The sequence below is a fragment of the Monodelphis domestica genome, chromosome 6, assembly GCF_027887165.1.
Source record: "Monodelphis domestica isolate mMonDom1 chromosome 6, mMonDom1.pri, whole genome shotgun sequence".
Lineage (NCBI taxonomy): Eukaryota > Metazoa > Chordata > Mammalia > Didelphimorphia > Didelphidae > Monodelphis > Monodelphis domestica.
Genome location: NC_077232.1, coordinates 56,446,667 through 56,471,017, shown reverse-complemented (window position 1 = coordinate 56,471,017; position 24,351 = coordinate 56,446,667). Strand labels below are relative to the sequence as shown.

General features: G+C 38.2%; 1 protein-coding gene across 9 annotated transcripts in view; it reads left to right on the top strand.

Annotated features, from left to right (window-relative positions):
- NAV2 (neuron navigator 2) overlaps positions 1–24,351 on the top strand; it is a 479,248-nt gene that overhangs the window by 365,869 nt on the left and 89,028 nt on the right. For all 9 annotated transcript variants that reach the window (XM_001368048.4, XM_056802030.1, XM_056802028.1 and 6 more), the window contains one exon: positions 17,053–17,191. In XM_001368048.4, the coding sequence (XP_001368085.2) occupies positions 17,053–17,191 (139 nt within the window). The remainder of the gene's footprint in view (positions 1–17,052; positions 17,192–24,351) is intronic.

Below are 24,351 nucleotides of genomic sequence, written 5' to 3'. Positions count from 1 at the left end.
TTTATCAAACTGAGCCATGAGTTGAGGTGCTTATAATAATGCAAATACTTGTTAGTTCTTCATTTCAGCCCCTTTCTAGAGCTGTGTCTATTGACAGTCAGAGAGAGAGAGAGAGAGAGAGAGAGAGAGAGAGAGAGAGAGAGAGAAAAGTGGAAGGTGGGAGGTGATTTGAGCATAAGACTGATTAGAAAATGATTTGCAAATATGGATGGTGTCCATTGGAATTAAAGGCACTTAACTACTCCTGGTAAATGTTGACTGCTTTTGCTAAGTCTTCAAATTTTGTTCTTCCTGCCCATAAGCCTCCAAAATGAGAGAAAACTGGTGTTTCAGGAAGGAGGCTTCATACCTGGTTAGAGGCATAACAAAAAAGACAGGTTCAATCTGATTTTACAACAAACCTTTCCTGGTACCTTTGACTATTTGGACTCAGCCCAGACAAGCCTTCATGCTTCAGGGTTTAAGTGTGCTTTCAAATGTGGAGAGGTGTCTTTGTTCCCAGGGTTAGGGACTTACCCAAGCTCCCCCTGCATTATTTCAGGATTCATCCTGTTATTATCAGGTGCACTTTTTTTCAGTTACACATTAGCAAATTGTCTTCCTTTTTTGGGGAGATAAGTGTAGCTTTCTCTGTTCCTTTCTGTGATTCAGTGAGAATGAATTGACGTGCTTTCTACCTGTTTATATTTTCTAAAACTTAAGGGAAGCATGGAAAATGTATAATAAATGCTTCTTCCACAGGTTTTTTTTTTCTTTCAGAGTCAAGGCAGCTTTGCATATTATTATAAAACCAGAAGGGCACTAAATGACCATGTGCCTGGGGAATAAGGACAGTGACCCTGAAATTGGCCTTGTGCCACCTAATTCTTGCTCTTTGGGACTCCTATGTGTAATGAAGCAATTGGTCTCTGAGGAGGCTTAATTTATGAGATGTTCCTCTCCTCTGTGGAGCTTGATAGGAAGAAGACACAAAGGAAGGATGTTTTTTTTCACACCCTAATGTGTTAATTTTGCTTTGAGCTATTGGCACTTGCTGCCCCCATATGCACTCTGTAAGTTATTCTGAGGCTCCTGGAGGCTTGCTCCTAGAGGGTTGAGGCTGAGCCTTTCCCTTAGGATTAAAGATGGCATTTTTTATGGTTGTTTCCTTAGCTGGGCTCCCTTCCTCTCCCCAACCCCCACTCTCACTCTTAACTAGGCTGAAGAACAAAGCTAGAGTGGAGGCGGGGAAGGGGGGTGTGCTTCACACCAAAACTGCAAGATAAATTGGCCCTGTGCCTTCAAGTGTGAGGCTGTTTTCTTCCTAAACTTTCTAACCCAGCCCTGCTCTGGGCATATGTAGAACTCCCCTTGACGTCATTGTCATTGGCAGCTTTGTGGGAGAAGCAGCCTGAAGAGCACAATAATGACCTTTTGGGACCACCATTCTCTTCCCAACCAGAACTGTAGACCTAAGGGTAAGGCATTCAGCCTGTCTGGGGCTCAGCAACCTTTACAACATGGGGGTGCTTTGAAGGATAAGTTGATTGTATTGATAAAATGAATTGGGATTTCTGGCAAAAAAATAAAAAGTATCACAATAATACATTTTAAGGCAACCTAAGTTATACAGAATTGTGGTGTATTTATACTTACCTTTTTATTTTTTAATAGTAAGTTTATTTAATTCATTAATTTAGAATGTTTTTCCGTGGTTACATGATTCATGTTCTTTCCCTCTCCTCCTCCCACTGTCCTCCCATAGCCAGTGAGCAATTCCCCTGGATTTTACATGTCATTGATCAAGACCTATTTCCAAAATATTAATATTTGCATTAGTGATCTATACTTACCATTCTTAAAAAAATGTAAACCAATTTATAAGACTTCTAATAGTCAATTGATGGGGCAGCTAGGTTGACTCTGTGACTAGAGAGCCTATAATATAATATAATATAATATAATATAATATAATATAATATAATATAATATAATATAATATAATATAATATATAATAGAGAGAGACAGGAGGTCTGGGTTTAAATGTGACCCTGGGCAAGCCACTTAACCCCCATTGCCTAACTCTTACTGAGTTTCTGTCTTGGAACCAATACTTAACATTGAATTCCAAGACAGAAAGTAAGGACTTAAAAAAAAGTCAATTGAAAATCCTATGAATCCATACAAAATGAAACAGATCCCCAAATTGGGAAGTCAGGTGTAATGGACAAAATACTGAACTTGGAATCAGGAAGACCTGGGTTCATATCCTACCTTTGACTCTTAGTAGTTGGGTAACCCTAAATAGAAAAGCCTAGCATGTTATGGTCCATGGGGTCATGAAGAGATGGACACACAACTGAACTAATGAACAATATACCCCAGGCAAGTCACTTAATCTTTGTGAGCTAGGGATTGAACCTGTGCCTTTTATTGGTGTTGGGAACTCCCAGATGAGGACTCCCCCTCTACCAGTGCAAGTCAGTAATTCTTTTACAGCTTTGAGTCTTCCACATTTGCCTAAATCACTGAGAAGTTGTGATATTCCCAGGGTCCTACAGCCAGTGTATGTCTGAGGCAAGACCCAGATGTTCCTGGCTTGAGGCTATCTCTCTATCCCCTACTATGCCATGCTGTTTGAGTGAAAGGGGGAGATACTAGGGAACAAGGAAGGTATAGAGGCTGAGTCCAGGCTTTCTGCTTTGGGGACAAGCTTGGACTTCTCTCCTTCAGAGACTAACCTTCTGTTCACTATGCTGTACTGCCTTCCATTACCTCAGAGGGTCATTATGAATATCACATGGATGATGCAATTTAGCTCTTTGCAAACGTTGAACCCTTTTATCAATATTTGATATTATTATTGGAAAACACCCTATAAGGGATGAAATGCAGCTACTTCACCTAACATACACATCTCCTCAAGCACAATAGTTCACTAACTTGTGTCCCAGAACTTTGGAAGAGAGGAAACTCCATTGGGTCTAGCTTAACAGGCAAGCTGATGTCTCCTTAAACAATAAGAGACTAAGTCATCCTGGCTGGGAGTTATGGTGTTTCAAGTGAAGGGGTACCCCCCCACATCAGAGTGGAAGAATTTCATGCTTAATATGGACCACCTACTTAAGCTGAGAATGAGTTACACAACTGGGGCAAAGGTACTATAGGGTGAAACCTAACCCAAGGAGTTTTCAGCTCTGTAAAATTTCCTGAGTACTCTTTATCATGGAGTTCATGTTTCTCTCTCTCTACTCCCTCCAAATCCTGAATGTATTGTCCTTGCACCTGGCACAGTCAATATGGATAAGCTCTTCCATGCTATGGTGCCCCCTAACCACTGCTGAGAGAGAGGGAGACAGAGACAGACAGAGAGAACAAAAGAGAACATTTTTCATTAAAAAATTTTAAATATTAAAAACCCAATTCCTTTGTGCAATACTTGTAAGCCATATTTAGCTCCTCTTCCCAGCCCAGAGTTTCCCTGGATGCTGCTGGTCTGTTTGCACACTAGTAGGTAAAAAGGATCTCACATATTTGCTTGTTTGCTTTTTAGTAAAACCATACTCTCACACTTCCCTCTTCAGACTGATTTCTACCCTTATGACATACCAATTGCAGGTGCCTTTAGGTGGGATCTACTTTTAAACTTTCTTTCTTTAGGTATCAGGAATTCTCTAGCCTTTGTTCTGCTCTCAGACATGTAGGAGAAAGATGACTATCAGAACAGCATTCATTTGGTTCTGGCCTTTCCTGATGAGTTCTCCCTGTTCCTAAGGGGTCATTGCACATTGGTGCATTAATTTGCTTTTCCACAAAGAGTCTCTAAGGAGAGTTCTTGCCACTAAACAGGTCTTTTAGAAGGGCTAGTAGTAACAGTGACTAAGAATCTTTGCCCTACAAGTTTTAGAACAATTATGGAAAAAGCATCCATCCTTATGATGTGGAAAAAAAGGTTGACCTTCCTGTCCTGTGGGAAGTATCTGTAGGTGCCTCCTTTCTCTGCCCCTGGGACCTGTGCATTTGGGGAGGCTCACTCATCCACATTGATGTCTATTGTGACCCTGGAGGCACTAGAGTTTCCTCAGGAACAATTGCCCAGAACAATAGCAAGAAAACCGTTCTACCAGTTCCACCAGTCAGGAGTTTTGCAACTTAATACAGTTATCTGGCTGAGGCACTCTGGGGATTTAAATAGGGCTGTTGCTGCTGCTTTGGGAGCTGGAAATGGAAGCAAGTAAGGCCTGTATTCTTATATGCCCTCTTTTGCTCAGCAGTGTGTGATTGATTAATCACATGGAATAAGCCCGAAATAGAATTTATGAGAACTGTTCTAGGTGGCAAAGAAGTGTAAAGAAGATTCTTTGAATCCTTGGGGTCTACAGAGACCCTCTGTGAGCATCTGACCAGTCCAAGGGATTTTAGAAGATCATCTGGTACGAACCCATCATCCCCCCTACTCTTACCCAAGAAACACAATTATAAGACATTATTTCTGCTAAATGTTAGTGATTTATTGGGGAATGAGTAGGGGTCAGGCAAGAGAGATCACTGGTATCTGCCCTTTGCTTCTTTTGCCCATTATTCAAAATGTCTTTCCTCAAGAAAATAACATTAACTTACGTGTGGTCTCTTGGAAAATGCAGAGAAGATTCAGATTCGTCCATAATACCACTGAGTAACTCCTTGAAAATTGAGTTCCTCTACTCCTGTTATAGACATCCTAGTGGAAAATCTCTGTGTTCTTCTTTCTCAGCTTGAGAATTGCCTCCCATCCCCATGTTTGTTTAATGGATAGCCATAAAAATCTTACTTCTTGAATTCATGACTGTTGGAGGTTTCTGCTTGATAGTTGGCCCCATAACAATAACTAATCACAGAGCAGTTTTCTATCAAAAATATGATCCACAATGACTTCAGATCAAAAGAAACAGTGGGCTAGTTCTTTAACAAACTTGCTCTTTAGAGACATTTCATAGAGTAGGAGGTATTGGGAGCTGAAAAAATTAGCGATGATCTCACCTTCATATTTTATAGGGTTAGGACAGACATCTCAACATTTTTGGTTAAGCTATCTGAGAAGAGATCTGTGGCACTTGGATTCCTGACACAGTGATGTCACTATCTCCAAGAATTCAATGAAATCTGATCTTTTTGCCCCTCCTTTTGAAAAGTACCATTTAATTTCAATTTTTTTTACAATTCTTTATTCATTTTTCTAGGGCTATTAGTACTTTATTGAAAATGGTGATTAAAAGAGTTAAGAACTTTTTCTACAAAATACCCCTATGTTTCTAGCAAGGATGCGTGGTGTTTTGCACATAATGCTGCTAGATTGAGGAATCTCATCTCGGCTACTACCTTGCCCTGTGGCCTAGGACAAATCTCTGAACATCAAATTCTTCATTTGCAAAATGAGATAGAATTGGTTAAGCTAAGTGTTACTTGCATAATATGGGCTCTTATACAAATGTTCCAATCCACAGTCATATTTCTTGAGTCAGTGATTTTCCTTCTTTAGAACTCTCAACTTCTTTTGAAGTGTCTTTTATTGGAATTTTTATTTGATGTTTAATTCTCACAATTTGCATTTATTTTTCAATGCTTTATTCTCTAAAATTCTACAATTTTATGGTTTTTCTTTTCAAAAGCACTAGTCATTTCTCAGAATCCTTTCCATCCCCTTGGATAAACATTATTTTTATCTGCAACTAGACTGTCCTTTTTGGGGTAGGGATGATAAATACATTAAGATTTTTAATGTTGTTCAATTTCTGTGTGTTTCAGGAGTGATTGTGAGAGTATATTAACCAAGGTTCAATCACAGTCCTTTGAGACAAGATTTACGTATAGCATGGCCATACTTTACAGCTTACCCAAGTATTGTCTAACTTAGTATGAGGCACATTCTGTTCCATGATGTGAACTAATTGTTTTCTGAGATCTTTAATAATGACCCCAATTTCAATACTGTTTCCTTTTCTCCCCATAAACTATCCATGTGTCCCAAAGATTCTAGTATTTTGGTGAATAGCAAATGTAATAGAATGGCATTAATAACTGCCTTTTATTGCCTATGTGGCTTTGGGTAAGTTACTTGACTTGGATATGGACTATTTCCTCATCTGTATTATGGGCACATTGGACTCAAAGACCTCCAAGATCTGTCCAGCTCTAAATCTATAATCCCAGGTTTAGTTATCTATAAATAGTTTTCCAGATCTAAATCTGAGAGGTAAGATTCTTGAATGCTAAGACTCTTTGTTTTTTGTCCTTTTATTTTGAGAACCTAGTATAAGACCTAGTGCATTGTCATTTGAAAGATTAAAAAATCAAGTTAATAGTCCAATAAAAACATGTCCCAAGAGGTGGTGAATAACAAAAAATCATAGAGTGACTATTCATGGAAATCTCTGCATAATAGCCCATATTATCTAGATCTATAGTTCTATGTGTCATACATATTCCTGTGGTGTTTACAATGCAGAGGACATGGTGAGGTTTATGTGGCAGTGTTGATGATTCGTCCCAGAATTTCTGGTTATAAATCCCACAAACAACACTCAACACTCAATAATTTTAAGTAGCCCACATGATTCTAGGGACATACATAAGAAAAAAAGCCTTTTTTTTTCCAAACTACATTTCTTGATGATTGGATTGAAAAATAACAGTTGCTGTAAGCACAAGGCAAATTCAATACTGTGATTTTAAGTTCTCAGTTCCTGTAAGAATAGGGAAATTCAGACAGTCAGTACTAACATTATTTATCATGCAAAATTAAGGAGGATGTCTAGAAACCCCATTGAAAGTTTTAATATTCATCTTTGTCCTAGCTCTTCTTTGAGGGTTTTGCATTTCCCTGGGCTCTGCAGGAGATTCCAGCCCAGTAAAGAACTTTGGAGCCTAAAAGGCTTTCATGGCATTACTGGATGGTCCTGTATTAGATTCTGATGTAATTCTCACCACCTCTCCAACCAAAGTACCTGACTTCAATACCCTTTCTCATATACAATATGAAATGACTGCTTTGAAAAAGGGGTGTAAGGGACAGCTAGGTGACTCCGTGGATAAAGAGCCAGACCTAGAGATCAGGAAGGCCCTGGGTTCAAATATGGCCTCAGTTACTTCCTGAGTGACCCTGAGCAAGTTACTTAACCCTCATTGCCAATTCTTTCTGCTCTCCTGCCTTGGAACCAATATCCAGTATTAATTCTAGGATGGAAAAGAAGGAAGGAAGGGAGGAAGGGAGGAAGGGAGGGAGAAAGGAAGGAAGAAAGGAAGAGAGAAAGGAAGGAAGAAAGCAAGAGAGAAAGGAAGGAAGAAAGCAAGAGAGAAAGGAAGGAAGAAAGCAAGAGAGAAAGGAAGGAAGAAAGAAAGAGAGAAAGGAAGGAAGAAAGAAAGAGAGAAAGGAAGGAAGAAAGAAAGAGAGAAAGGAAGGAAGAAAGAAAGAGAGAAAGGAAGGAAGAAAGAGAGAAAGGAAGGAAGGAAGGAAGGGAAGGAAGGAAGGAAAAGAGGAGAGAGAGAGAGAAATGGGTGTTTGAATATAACTGCTAAACTATTATAAATGCTACAAGCATCAATCTCTTCAGTGATTGTCAAGGGGCAGTGGTCATAGACTGTTAATGATTCTGCCAGCTAGTTGAGACATTATTATGATCTTTTGGAGCACAGCCTTTGACACAGATAAAAGATAGATATCCTTTCTGTCATTTGGTGGCATTCTACTACAAATGGGCCTTTAAACATCACCTTCTTTTCTCTGCCTCCCCTTCTACTTGCTTTTGCCTTTTTTCCCCTCTTCTCCCATTCCATTCTTTTTATTTTCCAGTTCTTTCCTTTTCCTGTGCTTTAGACCTGCCAATGATACCGGAGGGAATTTCAGTGGCCAGGAGCAGAGGATAATCAGCAAACTGCTGAACCCTGCTGAACACATTGAAACCAGTCACTTGCCCTATTTTCAGAGTCAAATGCAGTAAAGCTTCATTAATTCAGCCCCTAATAATAATTGAGATGAAGGCTTGGATGAAATTTACCCAAAGTAATAGTGTATGTAATCAAGATAGGAAGAAGGAATATTCAAGATAGTTAAAAAAGAGCAAATTTTCTTAGCACCTCAAAAGGACCTTTAATTATACAATCAATTAATATGCTAACCATTAATTCTATTTATCTAAGATAGTGTAATGGACACGGTGTCAGGTCCAGAGAGAGGAAGACTCAGCTTTCTGTGTAAAATCTGGCCTCATATTCTAGCTATATGAAACTGGACCACTCATTTATTCCTGCTTGCCTCAGTTTCTTTAACTGTAAAATAAGATGGAGAAGGCACAACATTCTAGTATCTTTGCCAAGAAAACCCCAAATGGGGGTACTATGAGTCAGACATAAGCGAAACAATTGAACATCAGTGAGCTTCTCCTGACTAAGAATGAGCTTTATATTGAAAGTAAAATGACCCTCTTGCACATTGTGGGTGGCGGGTGGCAATTATTTAAAGAAGAAAATGTTTGTAAAGTGCTTAGCTTGGTACTCGGCACATATTAGGCACTAAATAAATGTACATTCCCTTCCCCTTCAAATATGTGTCATACTAGAGAATATCTATGGTTTCTTCCCAAAATAAGATTTAGGATCTCTGCCTTGACATAGTGGTAAACACTGCATTCTGGTAGGTACAATGAGAAACTGAAAACATTCAGAGGAGGGTAACCAGAATGATGAGGGAACTCACAGCCAAGCCATAAGAGAACAAATTGAAGAAACTGGATTGTTTAGCCAGGAAAAGAGAAGTTGTGATGTGATGGTATTGTTGCATTCATCCTTGAGGGATTATGTGTGGAAGGAGGGATTAGAATTGTATGTCTTGATCCGAATGAGTAAAAATTAGGAGGCAGGAGAAGGAAATTACAGAGGAACAAATTTTGGTTCAATTTCTGGCAGGGCTCAGGGTCAATTTTGTGGAGGTACAACTGAGGCTGTATATCCTAGTCAACAGGCAGACCAACTTTTCTACCTCTCTAATCACATTCCCTTTGGCTTGTTTCCTTTATAAATTCTACACAATTGAAGTGTATGTTCTAATATTTCTCCATAAATCAGTAGATGTTCACAAACTATCAATAGATGAAATATCATAGTTTTTTTTTTAAAACCTTAACTTCCATGTTAGAATTAATACTATGTATTGGTTCTAAGGCATAAGAAGGGCTAAATAATTGGAGTTGAGTGTTACACAGTTAGGAAGTGTCTGAGGTTAGATTTGAATCCAGGATCTCCCAGTCTTTAAGCCTGGCTCTCAATGCACTGAGCCACCTAGCTACCCCCTTCTTTTATGTGTGATCTTTCTCAGTCTTACACATGGGATAAAACCTCAGAATTGCTTTAATTTGCATCTGTCTATTAGTGATTTGGAGCATTGTAAAAATATGATTATAACTAGCCTGGATTTCTTTTACTGAAAACTGTTGATATCATGGACCATTTTTTCATTTGAGGAGTAGATCTTATTCTTATAAGTTTGAACCATTTTAATATGTCTTAGGAATAATATCTTTATCAGAGAAACTAGATATATGAATGACCTACATGTTGGAGTTATTATTGGGAAGATTCCTATTCAGATATAGATTGAATGAGAACTCTTTGTTCCCTTTTAATATCTGCTTCTCTGCAATTAATGAAAACACGCACACACTTTCTATAAGATAAGATTTAATAAACTTCTTGGCTACCATGAATATTTTAAAGTGATGGTATTATAGTTCTTCAAACATTATATGTTGAATATTTTTACTGAGATTTATCTTTTGACTAATTATCTCAAATCACCATTCTTCTAATGAATAGTTTGTTCTCATACTTGTATCTCATATTTGTAAAGTGCTTAGCATATGATAAAGTGCTTAGAAGAACAAGATGCAGAAATAACAGATATAATACTTAACATTTAAGGTTTGCAAAAAAAATACTTTACAAATATTATCTCATTTTATCCTCACACAACCCTGGGAGATAGTTGCCACAATTGTTCTCATTTTACAGATGAGTAAACTGAATCAGACAGAGGTTCAACATCTTATTCAGTTACCCAGCTAGAAAGTGCTAGAGGCTATATTTGAACTCATGTCTTCTTGATTCCAGCTCCAACACTATTTGCTCTACCACCTACTGCCTAGAGTAGTGTTCAAAAGAGAGATTTCCCCAAATATCTCACTGGGGATCTTCCTTCCCATTTTCCCTTCCAAACAAAGTAGACTTTGACTGGCAAGACCTTTACGCCCCTATACCCAGAAGCCATGACTAACCTTCATTCCTATGGGATCTATTCATCTAAGCCTTAGAGTGTGGCCTTCTCCTGGGTTTAGACCCTATAGAGTGTATTTTCCTCTTTACAATGCTATTCTTATTTACAAAGCCATCTAAGAGTTAAATTTAAGCATTTATATAAAAATACCTAAAAATTATTTTTTTCTTCTTAGGTGTGTTTCTGAATAGATCTCTTCCTATTTATGAATTGAGTCAGGAATGAGTTGCAATTCTTATAAAAATAAGACCTGCCACCCACAAGGAGCCTGTACCTAAGACTGTGTTTACCCATTCACCCATTAGCTACCGCTACTGCCAACTCTGTCTAAGAAGGCTAGAGACTTCCCAGCACCATCACTACCACCCACCCCTCCATAATCATCTTGTTAAAGAGGGTTTTGTTTCCAGAGTATTTGTTAATTGAAGTGTTAGAATAATTTGAATTGTTTTAATGGTGGGTGGGTTTTTTTCTTATTTACTTAGAAGTAGAAGACTAAGAATGATGGCCCAAGAATGCACATGCTATAATTTCTATCCTGTGGAAGATTTGTTGAATGATTAATTAAAGGATAAGTTCCCCTGAGGTGCTTAACTGAGGGTTGTATCCACCATGGGAAATTATCTTTGGGCCTCTATCTAATTGCAGAGATCTTATCATGAGGACAAGATCCAGAAACACTGACATTAAGAAGTGTAAACCCAATGTCCTTCCTCTTTCCTCTATCCAAGTGATTACCTGATATACTCATGCATAGTAAAACAAGCAGAAATTTCTCTGCATTGGGAGAGACATTACAGACCATCTAACCCTGCCCTCCTCTAGCCCAGTCAAGGATTTTTATGTACTATGATAAAAAATTCCAGCATACAAAAGGTCTTGCTTTTCTCCTTCAAGAACAGATGTGTATCTTCTCTACCTTCTGTATCCCAAGTACCATTTTAGTTCAATTCGATGCCATCATTCTTCACAAACATATTATCTTCCTCACCTTTTGGATCCCAAGTACCATTTCAGTTCAATGCAACTCAACACCATCATTCTTCACAATGATATTATCTCCTGGTACCTTCTGGAGATGCCAGAGGTCTTGCTCTTCCTTTTAGTGGTAGACTAAAAAATACATGGGAGAAGGGTAAGACATCACAAGACTCGAAAGGTAGGAAGAGGTTAGAAAGATCTTTGAATGCTAAACTGAATTTTAGAGTTGATCCTAGAGGTGACAGTAAGTCACTAGATTTAATCATATGTGGTAAAGAAAAGTCAGGGCTCTGTGGTAGACTTTACAGGGACTATATAACTGAACATAACAGAGACCCTACCCTAAAGGGTTTATACTTAGGTTGGATATGCTAATGTATAAGTTTCACTTCGATCATCTAAACTATGAATATGCCTCCTTTCTATGATATACCCAATTTGTAAGCTTCCTGATATGTTTTGCAAGTCATAATGTTCGTTATACCCTACGTCCCCTCTTTCCCTCTTTGTGCAGATTGTCAGAGTAGTTTTATACCTTTCGAAATCCATTTAGAAGTATCACTCTTAAATTATTTCCAACTTTTTTACTCTGTAGTTCTTCAATTTTGTTAACTTGATTACTAAGGTGCCTATTTCTGACTCTACGATGTTAGCTCTAATCAATTCCCCTCTACCCTGTGATGCTATTTATTGAAGGACTTACAGAGAGAAGGAGTAGAATCTTTATCCTTTTTGGTTAATCTCAAATCATGAACCTCTTGAAAATTGCTTGGTATGGATATACTTTAGTATTGCCCATGTTAACACTTTGTGCTAATTCTAGTTCTCCCGTGCATTTCATCAACCTGTTTATTTTTACTTTAAGATTTGAAGTTCTTAACCAGGAATCCATCACTTAAAAAAATTATGGCAGCTGTATTTCAAAATTAGTAGTTTCCTTTGTAACCCCATGAATTTTGCTTTATCTTTTTAAAAAACATCATTTTCAGGTTGAGTCCATAACCTTCCCAGAATGTCCAAGGGGTCCACAACACAAAAATGTTTAGATTCTCTCCCTTGTCATTGCCATCATCCAGGTCATTGATAAGGGTGGTGTATTAGACCAAAGAAACATATTCGTTGGTCCCAAGTTTATATCTTTTCTTATCAAGTGACTAGAGCACATGACTTCTAGGGCTAATCATTTAATAATTTTATGTTCAGTGTTTCAGTCTTCATTTCCTTTCTGTTTGCTGTTTGCTTTCTTCCCCTCATTGAAATATTATCTATAGAAAAAAATACTTAACCAGAAGTTGCCAGATCTAATCCCAGCCCCAGGACTGACTGGCCCCAATTGTGCAATAGGTCATTAGACCAAACCTTTGACCTCAGTTTTCTCCTCTTTAAAATTGGGTGCATGTTCCCCCTTAGAATACTATTCCTGTTTACAAAGCAATCTTAGAGATAAATGTAATAATTTATATGAAAATACTGAAAGGTTATTGTTTCTCCCCAGGTGTGTTTCTGAGTAGAAATCTTCCTATTTCTGGATAGAGTCAGGAATGAGTTGTAATTCCTACGATAATGAGGAAATACTTCACATCTAAGCAGTTTTTATGCATTAATTATTAGAAACATTCTCTTACAACACCTAACATGGGATCTTGCAGAAAGTAGACACCTGATAAATGTGATGAATCAATGAACCACGTCTGAGTCAGCAAGAGCATCAAAATGAACATGTCTAAAACTGGACTCACCTTTCTACCAAAACCTGCCTCTCCTCCCTTACTTTGACTGATAGCATCATCTCGTTCCAGTAACCCAGACTAGAAATCTGAGTCATCTCTGATTCTCCCATTTACTGGCCACCTTGAGTCAGTTGCACCATCTCTTTAATTTCCCTTATAGGACATCTTTCAAATTTGTCATATATTTTCCATTTCTTATTTCAGATCCTCATTATTTCTTATGTGAATTACTGTAACATCTTTCACACTGGTCTCTCTGCTTCATTTCCAGCCTCTCTGACAAAGGTTATTAGAGGAAGCCTCATTATGTGCTCTTCCTATGGGCATCACTAACTCAAAATAATTTGGTGGCTTCTACCGCCTTAGAAATAATGATAAGATTATTTTAAACAAACATTTAATCATTTACTACATGCTAATTACTTTTGAAACATTTTTCTCATTTTGATACTTATAAAAACCCTGAGTTAGAAGCTATTATTATCCCCATTTTACAGTTAAGGAAACTGAGACATTAAATTACTTGCCCAGAGTTACACAGTCGTAAGTATATGAGTTTGGATTTGGACTCAGGTCTTTTTGGCTTGTCATCTGTCCATTGTGCCTGGCACCTATATCTAACTATTCCCCCTACGGTGAGGGAATGTAAGTTCTTTGAGGATCTGGATCATCTTTGTCTTGTATATGAAACACCAGAACCTAGGACAGTGCTTGACACACAGTAGGGTTTAGGAAATGATTGTTGATTGACTGATGGATTGATCTATTTATGTATGCCTTTGAAGGATTAATCATCTTGGGGATATTGTAATCTAAATTTCATGGAAGAAAGTATTTGAATTGGAGTCGATTTGGGGTGTGTTTAAGGTATTTTAAATAAGCCTGTACTCTCCAAGAGCAAATCATACTCTTCATGATGGCAGGTCCATAAAGTCAAGGAACATACCTTATCTTGATTTCATATAGATTTATAGACTAGAACACTCTGCTGTATGCAGCTGATACTTAATAAATGTTTATTAAATACATGAATCAGTGTAGTGAAAAGTCCAGCAGGAATCCAGGGAAGGAATTTGAGAAAATTTTCTGTTTTCAGTAACTGTGCTCTGTCAACATAGCATAGTGGATGGACAGCAGGGCTTACAAAAGGTTAAGAAGATCTGATTTTAATATGCCATTCATTCATAAAGGCTGAAGATCTGTGGATAAATCACTTAACTGCCCAGAAACTCTAGCAATTTTCCAATACCATTCATACTGATTAAGGATGTTTCCTTATTGGGAGTTCTTCATATGACTAAAACTAAAGATATATCAACAAGAATAAGAAACAAACCAAAAAACCAATGGGTCTCACCAATACCCAGACCTGTTGTCATCATCTGCTCTCCTCATTCTACATGTTCTTTAGTCCTAATCGTCACATTTTTATCTTGACCGACTACTTTAGTCTCCTTTCATACTCTGGTTTGAATTCACGAAGTCTACATGTAATCACTAAGGCAGGAGGGCATGATGTACTCAACACTAATATGAAAAAAAATAGTGTGTGCTTGTTAGCCTTGAGCACACAGAACAGTCTGTTGAAGTAGGATGGTGAGAAGGAAGACTAATCAGATTTAAAGCTGAAGAGACCTTGGGGGTCATTTAGATCAAGCTGTCATTTTCCAGATGAGCAAACTGAGCCCAGATGAAGGAGAAATAACTTGCTCATAAGCAGTTTTAAAAAGTAGATAAACTTGGACATTCAAACTCAGGTCATAATTCAAATAAAAATTCAAAAACTTTGTTGCTAGAAGACTAACAGTGCCTCCACCCCCAACAACAACAAAAAATCATATCAAGGTGGAGTTACTAGCTGGTTGAGTCACTTCACCCTGTTTGCCTCCATTTCTTTATCTGTAAAATGAGTTTGAGAAGGAAATGGCAAACCACTCCAGTATATTTGCCAAAAAAAAAAAAATCTAAATGACATCATGAAGAGAACAATAACAACAACATGTTAAATAAGGCATCTCCTAAGCTTTTGTGGCCTTAAGCTTTAGGGACATCTTTTTTTTTCCTGCTTATCAAACATCTAATAATAACAGTTAACATGTATTTAATAAGCTTAAGGTTTGTAAAGCACTTGCTCCATCACCAACCTGGGAGGTGATATAAGTATTATTATCCCTATTTTTGGCTAATGAAAGTGAAATTCAGAGAAATTTTAAAAAATAAAACTTGCCCACCCCACAGACAGCAAGTTAGGACATGTTAAAGGTCACATTCTAACTCAGATCCTAAGATTCTTGATCAAGTCTTCTTCTTCTGTACCATGGTGTTTCTCAGATTTTCCCTGGGTTAACATTCAACTTGATAACATGGATTTTGGAAGTAAAAGGGATGAATGTTGAAGGAAATTGTGATGGAAAGAAGTTTTAAATAAGGAGAAATTTTCTCCTTACCTGATTGGTATGGCTGGGGATGGGAGTGTCCAGAAGCATACTGGCTAGTTGAACAATACCAGCATTCTCAATTGCTTTAAGGGCTATGACTACCTGGTTATTTTTGGAGGCTGAGTGACCTTGTTTCCAACCCGTTATAGAAGCTGTGTAGCAAAGCATCATGGATAGGAGCTGAAACTCCCCAGGAAACCAATCACTTATTACCTAGCTATAGTTTTCTTATAATTTGGCCTTGTCGCCATTTTGCTTTGGGAAGGAATCCTAAGATTTCATCTAGCTTCTGTTTTTCCCCCACAAGCTTCTTCCAAGTGTGCTTTAATTTCTTATTCTTTCCTTTCTTCTGCTTTCCAGGAATAATCTCAAACTGCTGAATCTATTCTCAAAGTAAATCTGGGTGGTGGTGCTTGGTTTAAATTGACCCTTTTGACACAGAATTCATGATGGGAGTATATGTGATCAAGAGTTATGTAGAACTTGCAAGTTTGAAAAATGATCTATTTGTTGTTTTTCAGTCATTTTTCAGTCATGTCTGACTCTTTGTGACCCCATTTGGGGTTTTCTGGGCAAAAGTATTAGAGTGGTTTACCATTTCCTTCTCCAGCTCATTTTGCAGATGAGGAAATGGAGGCAAACTGGGAGTGAGTTGCCAACACTCATACAGCTAGTAAATATCAGAGACCAAATTTGTGTTTCCTGTCTCCTATGTAATATGATTACCACCATAGAAAAATGCAGAATAATCTATATGGAATGATATAAAACAAAGAAAACAAAATAATTAATATAGCATATGGTTTGATGATTTGATGAAAATATATGCACAAAAATATAGGGGATAAATGAAGAAAAAGAAAATTAGGGGGAGATAATGAGTAACTGGGCTGTTAATAGGCATTTTACATGTGGAAATCCATTTACTCAAATGTATAATTATATAGTATGTTTAAATTGTTGATAATAATCAAATGATTACACAACAATTTTGTTGACATAATTATAACAGAATTATATAGTAGTGGGAAGTTACATATTTTATATAAATATAAATATATATTTTATAAAATTTAACAATTATATAGAGGGAAGGGAAAAAAATATTTATATAGTGCCTACTATGTGCCAAGTACCATGCAAAGATTTTTTTAACTTGATCTCATTTCAACAATGTTACAAAGTAGGTACTAATATTATAGTTGAAGAAACTGAGGTAAACAGAGGTTAAGTGATTTATATAGGGTCACATAGCTAGGGATTTCCACAAATAATTCTGGTACAAATTGCCAAGAAAATGTGGATCTGAATTGGTAGAGGGACTTTCCTCTCCAGGGAGTGCCCTATACCTATCCCTAATCATCAGAATGATGTTTGTTATATATTCATTATTATGAACATTAAAATGTTCAGAATAAATCATTTGAAACATTAACTCTCCTGCCAGTAGACAGATAGTTGCTACCCTGCAAGATGAGTCACAACAAATGAAAACTAGCTTTATTTCTGTGGTTTTATTACACTGGGAGGATTCAGGGGTGGTGCTTTTAGCCTGTGTTTGCTCCTCCATAGCTCGGGTGGTGAAAGACTCAAATTTTCTGGATTTGTTTGTTTCTGCAGTTGGGATGACAGCAGTTCTGTCAGCAGTGGGATCAGCGACACTATAGACAATCTCAGCACTGATGATATCAACACCAGTTCCTCCATCAGCTCCTATGCCAATACTCCAGCCTCATCGAGAAAAAACTTAGATGTACAGGTAAGTTGCCTCCATGTGAAATGTAGAGCCAGTTCCAAGCTCCCCTCTGGGCAAAGAGCAGTGGTTTTGAAGGAAGGAAATAGTGGGGAGTGGGGGAGGACACACTACTGCCAAAGGGGCTCCTGGTCCCTTGTCTTGCTAACTTAATTGTGGCTCAAGGAAAGTAAGTCAAATTCAGTGTCTTTACCTGATAATAGCTGTTAAAAAAATCCTAGAGCAGGAGCTTAACTAATGTTACCTAATCAGGGTTATTCTTGCCCTGGATCTGACATTATGTCTATTTTACTTAGAGCAAGTTATTTTCCTTCTCTTCTCTGAAATGAGGGATTGAAACCAAATTTTCAACTTCTACCTCTAAACTTTGTAATTCTGGTGGGATTCCACCTCATATTTGTTTCTGAAATGCTTTCTGAGGTTGATAATTTCACTAAGTATTGTATCATCTTATCCTTGAAAGTTTATTCATGGAATCATAGATTTAAAAGTAGAAAGGACCAGTGGGGTTCTTTCCAATCCTCGATTTTACAGATAAGAAATCTGAGGTCTATAGAAATTGAAAAGTAGTTTGATCAAGGCCACTTAGTTAATAATTGTCAGAACTGGGACTTGAACTCTGCCTCTAAGTCCATGATACCATATGCAGCTAAGTCTGGTCAACAATGGAAACTGAGTCATATACCACAAAGTCATTGACTGGGTTAGTAAATGCCCGGTTTTAAAATAGACTTCTCATTTTAGTCACATTGTTGCATCAACGTAGATGTCTTTGTCTTATGATTCCTTCTTCTCTTGTTTTTTCCCCTCCCCTTTTTCTTTTCCCTTCTCCTCTTCCCTCTCATCTCCCATTTTTTTTGGGGGGGTCTCCCTGTCTTGCCCAGGAATGGAATATCCTAATTCCACCATTGTTTGGCAGAGAAGCTTTGATCTGGTCTGTTTCTGACCTGACCCAGTTCTTCTGTCCATAGACAGACTGGTGGCTCCTTACTCCCATGGAATTCACCATATCGGTGTAAGACTCAGTGTAGATTCCTGATAAACTTTAGCCCTGATGCAGCTCAAAACTCATAAGCAGAAGTGATCCCCCAGCATGCATTTCCACACCTCTCCTGCCCTAGGATTTCAAAGACCTCACTAATAATCAGTTCTTATTTACTGAACACACATGACTGGTTCTGCAGTCCTGGAGGCTAATTCTAAGCCCATAACGAATACTGTGCTGGAGAAAGCTTCTTAGAATGGTCTTGAAGTTGGGCTGTGTTTTCTGCCTTCTTCTTCCTCCTCCTTTTTCCTTCTCGCCCAATTCCACCAACCATGCCCTCATTTCTACAGATAACCACCTTCATTGAAAGTCTCCTTATTGTGTGTGCCCATTTTTTGTGAGAGCAGTGCTGAATAAAAGACAGATGAGGGTATACTTATGATTAAGTCCCTCAAAAATGTAAACAGTGACTGCTTAATGAGAGGTATTGGGTGTAGCCTCTAGGGCTGCCTGTCACTGCATGTGTTTTCATTTGAAGCAGCATTTGTGTGTATGTGCTGTAAATGTGTGCATTTTCCTTTAAATCCTTACTGTACATGGTATTGCTCTGAGATACTGATCCAGCAGAGTCACCTCCCAATCACGGAAATTAAAGAATTTAAATATTCCCGGGAAGTTTATGTCCTTAGCACAAACCATCCATTAAAGTGTTGTAGATAATCCTCTAGTCTGCCTTTCCTTCATAGACACTAACTTCTGGGAGACACATACCAGTCCCAAGGAAAAAAATGCCTCCAGATAGTCCTTAGACAGCTGGTTTGAGAGCCAAAGGAATTTGGAATTATCGAGGTCTTTGACTGAGAGTAGCTGGTAATAAGCAGTAACACTGCAGAGAAAGATTTCAGTGTGGGGTTTCTCTTTTGTTTACTTGTTAAAAGATTGGAGCAAGACCTGCTCTTAAATTGTGCATTGTATGTCTCCATCGGTCTTTGTTCGGGGCCAAGAGGGGCATGTTGGATTCTCTGTTCGAGATTTACAGAGTTAACATCTGGAGGATGTGGACGTGATTTTCCCTGTGACAGATTCAAATTTTGTTACCGCTCAGAGACCCTCTCTTGGGCTGGAAGGGTCTATTCTGTCTGGGCTACATGTTTAATTTCCTGTTGTTCATCTTGCTAGCATCTCATTAGAAAGCTTTTAGAATTAAAGTGTGGAGAATGAAATAAATGCAAACCTAAACAAACATTAGCCAAAAAAGTAAGGATTTTTCAAAGAATGATTTCCCACTGACTTCCCATTGTTCCCTAACCAGGGAGTGTCTCAAAACATCTGATTTCGAAAGAATGTGCAGCCTACCACTCTCCCTTCCTGTATTACACAGATAAAGATTAAGGGCTATTACACAGCATCTCAGAAAGAGGTTAGGTGACTTATAGAATGGAAATGGCCATTTTTCTGAAGCTACTCACCCTGAAACTTGGCATCTTCTGGTTCTCTGGGAATTCTTAAAACACAGAAAGTCAAAAAAGAATTTGTGCCCTTATGTCAAAGGATGAAAAGGCGTGGGCACAGAGTAGAAAGAAAGTTGGTGAGATGAACAGGATATGAATTCTGAAATTTCTACTTTTACAAAGGGCCTAAGAGGAAAACATAGGGGGAAAAGATACATTTCTTTTTTTTTTTTTAATCTTCCCTTCCATCTTAGAATCAGTACTGTGAATTCATTCCAAGATAGAAGAATGGTGAAGGCTAGGCAATGGGGGTTAAGTGACTTACCCAGGGTCACACAGCTAGGAAGTGTCTAAGTTCAGATTTGAACCCAGGACCACCTGCCCCTAGGGGTGGCTTTCTATATACTGAATCACCTAGCTGCCTCCACTTGGCCCTTTTCTAGAGGCAGCATGACATGGTAAAGAAAGTAGTGACCTTGGAGTTGTATTTAAATTCTAACAAGTCACTTAAACTCTCTGGACCTGAGTTCCTGGACATCTATCTGTCACATGAGGGCATAAGACTATGTAAACTATAAAGTCTCTCTCCCTCCAAATCTGTGGTTCTGTGACACAACCCCTTCATTTAGCAAGTGAGGTCAGTGGATCCAGAAATGGTAGGAAACCTCTCCAAAGTCACGCTGGTAGCAACTTCAGGTTATGATTTGAACCAAGATCCTTTGCCTCTAAATCCAAGAGACTTTCTATTATTCCACAATGCTCCAAAACACTGGCATATTAATATTTTTATAATGATACAATGATATATATCTTTTTTATGGGTGGATGAATACAAAAGTTTTCTCTTCTATTTATGAGGGGCGGCATGATATAGAGGATAGAGCCTTGTCATTGGAACCAAAAAGGGAAGAGTTTGATTTCTGCCTCTGACCATATTACCTGTATGGCCCTCGAGAAATCATTTATCGTCTCAGTGCTGGGCTTTAGTTATTTTCAGTCATGTCTGACTCCTTGTGACCATGTTTGAGGTTTTTATACCAGAGTGGTTTGCTATTTCCTTCTCCAGCTCATTTGGCAAATGAGGAAAGAGAGGCACATAGGATTAAGTGACTTGTCCGAGATCACACAGCTAATTAACGTCTAAGGATGGATTTGAATTCAGATCCTACTGACCCTAGCCCCAGCGTTCTATCTATTGTGCCACCCAGTTGTCCTCTATTATTCTATAGGATGGACAATTCCCAGCAGGCATTGGTAGAAGGAGTTTCCTCATCTGGAAGTTTCTTATATCTGTGAAATCAGAGGTCCATTCCTAACTTCCATTCCTTTTATTTTTGTATCCCTCTTAATACCTAAATGCACAGCAGGTATTGATCCTATAAATGTTTCTTTAATGAATGAGGCTGTGCTCACATTCAGAATACTAAGGTTTGGGGGGCAACTGGATGGCTCAGTGGATTCAGAGCCAGTCTGAGAGATGAGAAGTTCTGGATTCAAATTTGACCTCAGACATTTCCTAGCTATGTGACCCTGGGCAAGTCACTTAACTTCCATTGCCTAGCTCTTACCACTCTTCTGCCTTAGAACCAATATACAATATTGATTCTAAGACAAAAGGTAAGGGCTTTTTTTTTTAAATACTGAGGTTTGGGGATGTTGGAGAAATGAAAGATCAACACTCCCCAGCCTCCAGCCACCTCTCTCAAAATGGCCCCATTTCCTCATTTGGGTGGTTAATTGAGACCTGACTGGAATCTTATTTCTACAATTTGCCCATACATACATGCATACATGCATACATATATGTTTTACAAGGTTCTTACTGGAAAGGAGTTGGTAGCACAAGTTCAAAGTTTCAAAAAAGTAGATAAATAATTTAATTTTGTCTCACAATAATTACATGAAGAAGGCCAGTTCTCCTATGGTTTGTAAGCTAAAGAAACTTGTATAAATAAACAGAGACTTAAGATCAGGAGAGCTGAATACAATATTTAGATCTGGAAGGGATCCTGTGTCATCTTGTCCAACTGCATCATTTAATAGATGGGGAAACGAAGGCATACAGAAAAGAAATATATTGCCTAAGGACACAGGTGAGCTAAGAGGGAGAAACAAGATTTGAACTTGGGTCCTCTGTCTCCAGGTGTGGCACCGTATCCCTTGTTTCTTCAGACCAAATGCACTGGAATGACTTGGGGTGTCTCACTGGTGCGGGTTGCCTGAAGTCAAAGGATTGTGTGCGGGAAGGTACCCAGCACTTTCTTCTATAGCTGTACATGTTGTGAGTTCCCATCTTCAAATACCCGACTATGGGCAGCAATGATAGTGCAGGAAACATGAGGAAAGCACCTGGCCCATCATCACAGGAGGTGTTAGCTAAGAGACTCCCTAAGCTAAATGGGGAATGAAGCTGAAATCATTCAGCTGGCAAAGATGATGTATGAACTATGATTTTGGTGTTTGACCTTTTTCAGTCATGTCCAACTCTTTGTGACCCCATTCGGGGTTTTCTTGGCAAAGATACTAGAGTAGTTTGCCCTTTCTTTCTTGAGCTCATTTTATAGATGAGGAGACTGAGGCAAATAGGATTAAGTGACTTGCCCAAGGTCATACAGGTAGTAAGTGTATAAGACCAAATTTGATCTCATGTCTTCCTGACTCTAGACCCAGCCCTCTATCCCCTAGCTGCCCATGAGCTATGAAACTATAGTAGTTTTTCTGTGGATCCAAACTGTAGTATTATTTCTAATGGTGGTATTCCTAGTGTAGTACTATAGTAGTATTTCTAAGTATAGTTAGAACTCTAGTAGTATTTCTAATAGTAATGTAAATGACCTGTCTGTATATAGTTCTATATGTTTCAGAATATTTATCTCATTTTTTTTCCATTTTTATTGTGATGGAAAACCCACTTCCTTTTTGGTCAGCATTGTAAGAGCACATTCATCCATAAATAAAAACCCCAAATAAAACCATAAATACACTGATGTGAAAGACGACTCCACCAGTCCATTTTCTGGAGGTGGAGAGCCTTCCCCCTCATGTCTGTCAGGATTGTCCCAGATCGGTGCATTGCTGAGAGTAGCCAAATTTTCACAGATAATCATCATCCAATATTGCTGTTATTGTGTATAATCTTCTCATTTGAGCCTTACAAGAGCTCCAGAAGATAGTCAGGGTGGAAAGTAATATCCTCTCCTTACAATTAGGAAGCTGAGACAGTAAAAGAATGAAGGATTTCCCTAAAACCCCCAGTTACAGAGTTGCGACTAGATCTAGGTTTCTTATACATATGTCAGAGTCCTTTTAGGACATATGAAAAAGCTATTATAATGCAATAGAAGAATCTGGAATCTGGAAGATCCAAGTAGCAATACAGCCTCAAACACTTACTGTGTGCCCTTGGGCACTTATCCTCAGTTTCTTCATCTATAAAATGGGGATAATAATAGTGCCTACCTCCCAGTATTGTCATGAGTATGAAATGAGATGATATTTGTAAAGCCCTTAGCACTTATACCTAATAGGCTCTATATAAATGTTAACTATTATTATGAATGTGAAAGAATAAATGGAATTTTTCACCTGTTTCCCTAAAGCCACAAGTAAGGCCATTCAGTAGAAATTTTGGATATGATATGGCTAAGTGAAAAGAAGATTAGATTTCGCATTGGATAATTGGGATTTGAATCCCAACTCTTTTCCTGTGTAAGGATAATTTCGGGTTGTGACCTAATACTTGCTCAAGTCAGTCACCTGTGAGACAGAGGGTGAGTAATTTCTCAGTTCTGGGTCTCATTTCCTAATATATAAAATGAAGGGGTCAAACAGAATGATTTCTTGCTTTTTTATTGTTATAATTTTTTTATTTAGAATATTTTTCCATGGTTACATGATTCATGGATTCCCCTCCCTCATCCTTCCTCCCCTCCTGGAGCTGACAAGCAAATCCACTGGGTTATTCATATATCATTGTTCAAAACCTGTTTCCCTGTTATTCATATTTCCAATTGAGTGATTTTTTAACATCAAAATCCCAATCACATCCCCATTGAACCATGTGATAGGTCATATGTTTTTTCTTCTGCATTTCTGCTCCCATAGTTCTTTCTCTGGGTGTGGATAGCATTCTTTCTCAGAATTCTCAGAATTGTCCTGGGTCATTGCATTGCTACTTGTGGAAAAGTCTGTTACATTTGATTGTGCCATAATGTATAATGTTCTCCTGTTTCTGCTCCTTTCGTTCTGCATCAATTCCTGGAGGTTGTTCCAGTTCATATAGAATTCCTCCGGCTTATTATTCCTTTGAGCACAATAGTATTCCATCACCATCAGATCCCACAATTTGTTCAGCCATTCCCCAATTGGACACACCCTCATTTTCCAGTTTTTTTGCCACCACAAAGAGCACAGGTATAAATATTTTTGTTCATATATTTTTTCTTATTATCTCTTGGGTACAAACCCAGCAGTTGTATGGCTGGATCAAAAAGCAGGCATTCTAATAAAGCCCTTTGTGCATAGTTCCAAATTGTCCTCCAGAATGGTTGGATTAATGCACAGCTCCACCAGCAATGTATTAGTGTCCCAATTTTGCCACCTCCCCTCCAACATTTATTACTTTCCTTTGCTGCCTTATTGGCCAATCTGCTAAGTATAAAGTGGTACCTCAGAGTTGTTTTAATTTGCATTTTTCTAACCAGGAGGGACTTAGAACACTTTTTCATGTG